This window comes from Teleopsis dalmanni, chromosome 1, assembly GCF_002237135.1.
Source record: "Teleopsis dalmanni isolate 2A chromosome 1, ASM223713v2, whole genome shotgun sequence".
NCBI classification, from domain to species: domain Eukaryota; kingdom Metazoa; phylum Arthropoda; class Insecta; order Diptera; family Diopsidae; genus Teleopsis; species Teleopsis dalmanni.
The window spans coordinates 199401025-199410366 of record NC_051846.1 but is presented as its reverse complement, the minus strand read 5'-3'; the positions used below and the strand labels follow the sequence as shown (position 1 = coordinate 199410366).

At 28.4% G+C, this 9342-nt stretch overlaps 1 protein-coding gene across 1 annotated transcript; it reads right to left on the bottom strand.

The window, feature by feature from the left end:
* Positions 1 to 507: 507 nt before the first annotated feature.
* On the bottom strand, positions 508 to 4674 carry LOC119667042 (casein kinase I-like). The gene is made up of 4 exons (XM_038076324.1): positions 4586 to 4674; positions 2626 to 3644; positions 2414 to 2554; positions 508 to 609 (listed from the first exon to the last, which is right to left on the bottom strand). Exons 2-4 carry the CDS (start codon positions 3613 to 3615, stop codon positions 508 to 510), a joined length of 1233 nt encoding a protein of 410 aa, XP_037932252.1. The 5' UTR covers positions 3616 to 3644; positions 4586 to 4674.
* Between the last annotated feature and the right edge of the window lie 4668 nt (positions 4675 to 9342).

Sequence of the window (9342 nt, the reverse complement as noted above, 5' to 3'; positions counted from 1 at the left end):
GGATTAAGTCCCTATCAAAACTCTTGCACCCAAATAGCTTCAGGCACTGATTTACGAATGAAGTTGCGACTTGCGACAATATTAAGAACGGAAATCAAAACATCTGTCACCTACTGCACGAACATACACCATTTTTAACACAATAACACAAAGTAAACAATTTTCTTTAAAAAAAGGATATCATTTATTAGACGTGAAGATTTTCCTTTATATATGTGCTACGCATTACAACCAAAACAAGAACAAATAACATAAACGAGAACAACAACAACAGCTGTTCACACAAACAAAAAGTATTGCGCGCCAACTTGCTTTATTTTCACCGACCGACTTTAGTTTGTCCGTTTTAGGAACTTTTCAACAATAAAGTTGAGTGTACACTGAAAATGAGCAAACGAGTTAGGTCATGGATGAAGTCTTCAGAAAGTTGTCTATTCGAAATTTCCGAAATTCGCGTACCTGGAAATGTGGGAAATTATTTGGTAAGCTTTTGTACTGAAATAGCTTTTAAAGCGAATTCTTCACTGAGTCCAGAGCTTTATTAATGTAATAACATAATTTGAAATTATTTACTTCGTTTATGGCTTCGATATTAGCTTTTATAATTCTCTGCAATTGAAGAAATAATTATAGGAAAAATTATATACATTTATGGAGTTTTATATGTGGAGAAAAGTTTAATTAGCAACTTTATGAATTTTCGAATAAACGGTTTTAGTTCCAGATTTTTTTATTTAGGCAATACAATTCGAAAAAAATTTGCTATAAACATACATGTTGTTATAGAAGGAATGATAAATGAAAAAATAGGGTTATTATGGTTAATATAAGATAATGTTTCTTTGAATATATCATTTAAAAACTAAATCTTTTGTTTTGATTTTAAAAAGTTTTTATGGAAAATTGTCAACACATGAGTTGAGTCATAATATAAGTTGATATGAGTCAACACATAGGCATAGTAAAAGGGGCCCACATGACAATTGTCTAACTACCTATAGCTTTTTTCAACCTCTGTATCTCTTTAAACTGGAGAATTTATATATTATTGTTGAAAAAAGCAGTAGGTAGTTCAGATCCAAAGAATAGGAAACCGGTGCATAAACACCACCTCTGCCGGTGCTTTTTTCAACACCTCTGCATTTCTTTAAACTGGAGAATTTAGTATATATTTCTGTTGAAAAAAGCAGTAGGTAGTTCAGATCTAAATAATAGGAGACTGGTGCATGAACAGAAGGATTGAAAGATAATATGATATTGATATAGGAAAATAAAAAAAAAGTTTACAAAAATTTTGATATTTACTGGCAATTAAAATTAAGCTTTTCTGAGAAACTATTGGTTTTTTGATTAAAGATCATATTCGTTTATACAACTCATTGACATTTAGTATTTTGGCAATAAATAGAGATTGAAACACACAACATGATATAAAGACTGGCGTATAAAATTTCTCCATTGAGGGTATACGCTCAGAACTGGTGTTTATAGGCCGGGGTTGAAATACTCAGAAACGTTGGGTTAAAACATAACTATTTTTTAAACAGAAATTTATACAATAGTCAGTTTTGTATGCTTTAACTTTAAAAGTTACTGTCAGAACTGATGGTAGCCAATTTCCATCAAGTAGCAGCGAAATTGGTGACGGAGTCGTTCGAAAAACTGAATATTTTGGCCAAAATAATTAAATATGGATCGTATAGGTTCCGTTTCATTCTGAAATTTCTGGTGAGGAAGTCACAGACGAACTTGCTTGGAAAGGGACAGACTCGGTTCTTGTAGAGTTAGATCCATTCTATTGCTTGAAAACAGATCATTTCTTTTTACCTATTTCGAAAGAAGAGGAGCAGCAATAAAAGCTATACTAGGATAATCTACCAGAACTATCATAATGGAAATCGCTTTTACGCACATTCGATCTAAACAATTTAAGGATTGTTTGCAACTTATGCAAAAATAATTTAAGAATCATTAAAAATTCTTACAGAACACTGTAGGTTGCTCTATCACTTCACAAAATTCGTAACTTTTTCTAATAAAACTTTGCACAAAAAGGAATGAGGAATGAGATCTCAAAGCATGCAAATGTTAGGTCTTTACCCGGCAGTGATGGCAGTTTTTTTTTTTTTAATTCTTACTATTAAAATTGTGGTTTTTGAGTAACGGTAGTTTATCGTATTGGAGTCAAAATTTAAATAATTTTATTGAATTAAAAATAAAAATAAATGTGCAAAATAAAATTTTTAACTCAGTTACAGTAAAAACAGATTCAGGAATTTTTTTACATTATGGGAACTATTTTTTCTTTTATTTTGTCAATTTTTTCGATATCCTTCTTCAATTTCTTTTCAATCTTCTTTTCGATTTTCTTTTCAGTTTTCTTTTCCGTTTTCTTTTCCGTTTTCTTTTCGGCTTTCTTTTCAATCTTCTTTTCAGTCTTCTTTTCAGTCTTCTTTTCGGTCTTCTTTTCAGTCTTCTTTTCAGTCTTATTTTCAATCTTCTTGTCTATAGTTTTTTCATCTTTGACTAAATTTTTTGGTATATAATTATCGTCCTTCGAGTAATTTTTGTTAATATTTTCAATAAATTTTATAAAATAAATAAATTTAGTAAAAAAAAACTTACAATTTTAGCATTTAGGAGTTTTAAAATATCCTTGTTATCCACCCTTCTAGGAGCTTTGCCATTTCTAATAGCTTCATAAGTAAATTTATGCTGGGACTGTTTTTGCTCTAAAATAACCCAGTCATACATGTAATCATATTTATAACACAAGTTCTTCATTAACTTATGAAACATTCTCCTCAAGTATTTGTAATCAGGAGTTTCATCATATCTTAACTTTCGACAATATGTTAAGTATGCAGCAAATTCCGGTGGTAGACCTTTACATAATTGATGAATTGGAGTTTTTAACTTAAGCTCAGCTACTTTTTCAAGTTTTTCGTTTTCAGTCGCTGCTTTCAGACCTTGCCATGGAAGTTTGCCATAGTAGAAATATAAAATCATATATGCAACCGCTTCCAAGTCATCACGTCTGGATTGCTCAACTTTTCTTACAGCATTTAATGAGGCATAACGAACGTTACCGACAAAATTTTTTCTGAATGGGTACTTTCTGTTAGATTCCTTGTAGAATTTCGCTAAACCAAAATCAATCAAGTAAAGCAAATGACTTTTGTTATCTAATCCTATCAAAAAATTTGCCGGCTTAAGATCGCGGTGTAAAATTCTTTTAGAATGAATACATTCCAAACGTTCTAACATTTGATCCATAATCAATAAAATTGTTTTCATAGTAAACTTATGCTTACAAAGTCGAAAAAGATCGTCTAAGGACGGCCCTAACATATCCATAATTAAAAACTTCTGTTTGGCATCATCTCCATAGCAGTTAAGTTTCGGAAAGCCATCAATGTTCTTCAAAGCTTCATAGATTTTTATTTCATTTACCAAGAGTTGATTTTCGGGTTGTTCAATCTTAATTGCTACCTTTTTCTTGCTGCACAGTTCTCGACCTATGTACACTGTTCCAAAAGACCCGCTTCCTATTTCTTTAATCACCTGATACCTGTTTTCTGCAAGAAGTTTCAACTCCATTTTTCTGTTTTTCATATCCAACTCCTTGTTTTAATAATGTTTTTCTTAAAATGATGAAGTAAAAATGATAAGTTTTTTTTAAATATACACTTAAAAATATATTTGAATAAAACTGTTTGAAAAAGTTAAGAAAATTTAAAGAACTTTATTAATATTTTGATTAATATATATTAAGCGTATGGTGTATAGTATAAAACATAAAAATGTAAGAATGCTGGATAGCAGACTACAGAGTAAATTTTTACGCCAGGTATCGACAAGGGAAGCAGAAAAGAGACAACAAAAATATGGATCAATTTACTGAATGAATTAAAAATAAAATTTAATTGAACAATCAATAATAAAATAAACTATTATATTAAGTAAATATAGCAATTATATGTATATTAAATATTAAATCTGGTTTCATTTCTCAAATATTAACAAATTATTTATTAAATTGTAAAAAAACACATTATTTTTATTTCAACATAACATTATTATAATTGATCAATAAATGAATGTATATAAAAATTTGAAATGAATGTATATATGTAATATATATATATACGATCTGATATATATACTATATCATATACTACAGAATACCTACATATGGATTGGAACTATTTAATTGCAAATATTTATTAGTTTATTCGTAAATTATAACAATATCAGAACAACTAAAAGTCCCAAAAATAACCAATTGCTCTAATAGCGTGATAATCCCTTAAACTAGTTCTAAAAACTATATAATAATTATAATTAATTTAATTTTAAAATTATTAAGCAACCGCACAGTATAGAATTTTAAATCTTTGAATGAATTGTAGGATATTTGGATCATTCGCACTATTTGGAACAATCGATTTGGCACAAACCATTTGGAATGTTCGTAATAGTCAAACAGTTGGAATACGAATGAGCGATTATGGCGCTATGCTGGACATACAATTAAATATAGTAGAGGACAAGTTAATTAAAGAGTAGATGCATAAAAACTTACAGTTGATTGAAAATCTGTAGGCACGAAAAGTAGGAATTTCCATTGTTGAATATACCAAACCAAAAATTTTTCCAAAGTGATTATGAAACTTTGACATATTTATATGAAAACTTTTATTGAATTTACAGGTAAATTAATTTAAAATTTTTAAAGTAAATTAATATGACATGCATTTTTATTTCATTTTATAAAACACAATAACCATACGAGTACTGTATGAGTATGCACATGTGGTAAATGATTAAAAAAACCTTGACTTACACCGGTTCTTTCTTATTTATAGAGACTCAGCTATCAAATGAAATACAGTCAAACTTCCATAACTCGAACTTCTATAACTCGAACCAAAAATAGTGCACCAAGGTTTTAAAGAGCAAATTACATACAATTCTGCTTCCACAACCCGAACTTCTATAACTCAATTTCTCTATAACTCTAACAAAAATTTTGTTGCGTGCCGATAGGTATATGGGAAAATGCATTCTATAAGTTGAATTTTTGTATTTAGTATGAATTCATAATTGGTGTTAGGGGAAGTCCCTTTTTCCAAACTAAATTTTATTTTTCTGTAAATGCCAGTCGGTGACAAAGTGGTTTAAAGTAAATAAAATAAATTCCAATGCTACTCTTAACGATTATATTGAGCTTTACAATGAAATTTGTATATGAAGCTTTCATGCAGATGACGATGTTATTGAGCACTATAGCTTTAAATTGCTGGATGCAGTTCTAAGCTCAACTCAAGGTAATGATGAGGGTTCGGTGGATGTAATTGTTCATCACCCTTCCAAGAATGAAGTAGAAGACTCATTCAATATACTGAAATTATATTTGCAAACGAATGATTGTTCAACTGATGATCACTATAAGAGTATGAATAAAGTGGAATCTCTTTTTATTGAAAATAAAAAAAAAATTAAAGTCTCAAACCCTAATTTCTGAATATTTTACTTCAGCATAACTTCTGTTCTTTATTTGATTGCAAATAAATAAATATCTTTAAATGTAATTCTAGTTTCTTTCTAGTTTCTTTCAAAAATAAAGAAAAAAATAAAAAAAATTCTGTAACTCGAAGTCTCCATAAGTCGAACCTTTTCTTTACAAAATTGGAGTTTGAGTTATGGAAGTTTGATTGTATTTAAGATAGGAAATTCCAACTTAGTTACTGACAGAATTAAAAAAATATTATAAAGAAAAAAATAAATAAAATTTCAAAATGGACTTTAACTTGTACTAGCCTATTTGCTCATACCTACCATATAACTTGACACTTAATAAGATTTGTAGTGATAACTTGATATGGAATTAATTTTCATAATAATACATTACATATATTGTAAATCTTCAGGTTATAATTCAAAATGTTAAAAGGCTTTAACTTCTTGAAGGACCCCTTGATATTTACACATATACAGACATGTATAAAAATATAATTTCTTACCAGTTTTATGGCTTAACTGCATATCTTGAAAAATTGAAAATATAAATGTGAAATTAAAACTTAAACAAAAATATTTTCTTCTACGCGAATATACAAAACATTTCATTTGTTTATAAGGAAAATATTAGTTTATTTTAAACAAGTTGATAAAAAAGGATATGTCATTAAAATAAAAGCTAACATGATCGTACATAACTAATACAATGTATGTATAAACATAAAATAAAGTATATATGTATTATATATTATGTGTTTTTATTTTAACGCATACAAGGTACGAAGCACCTTCATTAAGTCACTACTTATAAGGCAGGAATTAGGGGAAAACATAATATAGAATACTGATGAGATTGGATGGGTCACTAGTACTGTATAGAAAGGGTTATAATTTCGTAAAGGATTATAAACCCTCATTAAGTCACTACTTATAAGGCAGGGATTAGAGAAAAACAATAGAATATTGATGATCTAGGATGGGTCACTAGTGTTGTATAGAAAAGGTTATAATTTCGTGAAGTATTATAAACCCTCTCAAGTGGAAGTATTATAATTTTGTCAAGGATTATAACCTTCTACAAGACGACGGGTTATAATTTGTATCTTTTAAAAGTTTCACATATTGTTGGGAAATATTTTTACCTAAAGCAGTCTCCAACCGTCTATCTGAGTAACATTTTGCTGTATAGGTACTAATTTTCTAATATTTCACTTTTCTTTTTTAGTAAACCTGTTGTTATTCGAGATATAATATTTTTATATATTTTAGTTAAAGAATATATGTATATAGTAATTATATAGTAATAGTATATAGTAAAAATAAATTAATAGATAATTTATATCTATTTTAAATGTAATGATTAAATTTGTATAATACTTATATTTTTATAAAATTTTTATAATTCTATATATATACCATATCCTTTATAGAATATTTTTCATATGTTGCTATCTAATAAAGTAAAATACACATATATTTAAAATACATATTTATGACAAATTTGATGTGGCATCGTAAAAATATATATTATATACATCATAAACGAATGCAATGAACAATAGAAATATTACTTCATAATTCAGAAAGAGGGTATGAGGTGACAATTACCCAGTATCCTTACGAGTACAATATGCAAGGAGTATAAAGTGAATATATAAAATTTAAAGACTATATTATCGACATAATTTGCAGTACATTACGAAGTTACCTGCTAAGTAATTCGCATATGAATGTTGATGGGTGTAAGGGTAAGTGGTTTCCCATGTGTATTTATGCACTACATATGGTTGCCGTCAAGTAAACTCATTGCAGAATGGTATGCGAAACAAAAGCCCTTCCACGTCAAACAGCATCCTGCAGCCTACAGATACATTCAAAAATATTGTGTAATGAAGACATAACAATTTGAGCGTCTTACTAGGCAGCGGTAACGTCTGCTACACTCCGTGCGGTATCAACCATCAACAGCGCCTGCTGCTTACTTTTATCTTGAGTTTTTGTGGCTTGAGTTTCGCTTGAGGTTTTCTGTAGCTTTTGTGTTCTTGGCGTGAACATATTTTTACTTACTCTTACTTTTATGTTAGTATTTTTCCTCTTAGGCTTGTTTATATATATATACATTTTTTATATACGTATATATATCTGCATTGTTTCTTCTTGAATTTTATTTGAATTTTACTTCAGGTGTTTTAACTTCGCAACATTTAAGAATTATGGTTGAAAAGATCTAAACGAATTTCTGGTATCTAATTTATTTAATTAATAAACTAATTAAAGATGGCTTGCGAGATAGAAACCCAAAACCCAGATGATGAATAGAGATTATTTCTAAGTTTCAAGAGGGTGAAAAACTTTTTCTACGACGTCATTAATTAATTTTAAAAGAAAGCATTTTGAAATATTGTGTTCAATAAATGTGATGTTAATTTATTTATAATTTCTTTTGATGTCTCTAATAGACGTTGAAGTCTTGTCCAACAAATACCAGTTTACATTCGAAGTAAACATAGTCATTTTTCAGTTACGAATACTCATAAATTCTATTTTGAGAATTTGTCAACATTTCAAAAATTTTAAGCGTCAATAGTGCCCATAAAACATGGCATATGACGTAGTACAATGTCTTTATAGTGAATCCGCAAAGCGTGTATGGGTTCACTTATAAATCTCCAGTAAATGTTGCCATGATGGTAGTGTTATGTTCATTCTGTTCGTCATCTCTAATTCTCTGTTCGTTGGCCAAATTCGCCAACGTTTGTACTGACAGCCTATGGACAAACAGACAGACAGTGATTGATAAAGATTTCCGCAATTGCCTATTAAACGCTAAAACGTGCGCTTCTGCAAATCGACTAAAGTTTTTGACATGAAAATTGTTTCGCAAACATATGCAAAAGTTTATAGTTTGGCAGGCAAAAAGCGGAAATTGTTGGGTTTAGCTTTGTTGATTGCACTTTAAGTTCAGTTAATTGCTAATTTGCAGTTCTCAACAATAACTTGAAGATGTGAAAAGTAGGAGAAGAACATTTTAGGGTGAAGGGTTTGATGTAAAATCAAATTCATTTGAGCATTTCAAGTTGGTTTTTTGAAGAACTTGAAGAAGTGCTCTTAAATTACTTGAAATTAAAAAAAAAAATTAAAAACGTTGCTTTGAAAGTAAAAACCACGAAACTTAAAATCAATTAAAAGTTTCCAATGGTGTTTAGAAAAAGAGAGCTAGAATCAACGAAAATAAATTGCTTGTGTTCGACATCAATTGGAAACACTGTATAATATAGAAAATGTAAAATAGTTATATAAATAACTATATACCTTATAGTTATATATAACTATATACTATATAACTATATATGTATTTTTTATAGTTATATATAACTACATACGTTATAGTTATATATATAGAATTATAAAGTTATATATAACTATATACCTCATAGTTATATATAACTATATACGTTATAGTTATATATATAGGATTATAAAGTTATATATAACTATATACCTTATAGTAATATATAACTATAAACCTTATATATGTAACTATATATTATATATAACTATGGTAGAGTAAGGTAGAGTTCAACGCAAACAGAAATTTAAAAATAGATATCTAGATCACCTACTCACTATATGTTAAGGATTTACTTTAACAATGCATGTATAGTAGTTGCAAAATATATTTATTTAGATTGTTAGACATAGACATACATTATTTTTCTACAAAAAATGAGATTTGTTTTAAAAGTTATGTATTTTTTAAAAACTTACATATGTGTTTAATCGGCCTATTATTTTTTATTACTCTTTTCTCTCTTCTTC

What these genes read in the sequence shown, in the direction of transcription:
- LOC119667042 (XM_038076324.1), bottom strand. Translation starts at nt 3,615, where the DNA reads ATGAAAAACAGAAAAATGGAGTTGAAACTTCTTGCAGAAAACAGGTAT. An exon ending in AACTCCTAAATGCTAAAATT is followed by an intron (nt 2,555 to 2,625) that starts GTAAGTTTTTTT and finishes AATTACTCGAAG; the next exon opens with GACGATAATTATATACCAAA. An exon ending in AAAAGAAGATTGAAAAGAAA is followed by an intron (nt 610 to 2,413) that starts GCCGAAAAGAAA and finishes CTTCAATTGCAG; the next exon opens with AGAATTATAAAAGCTAATAT.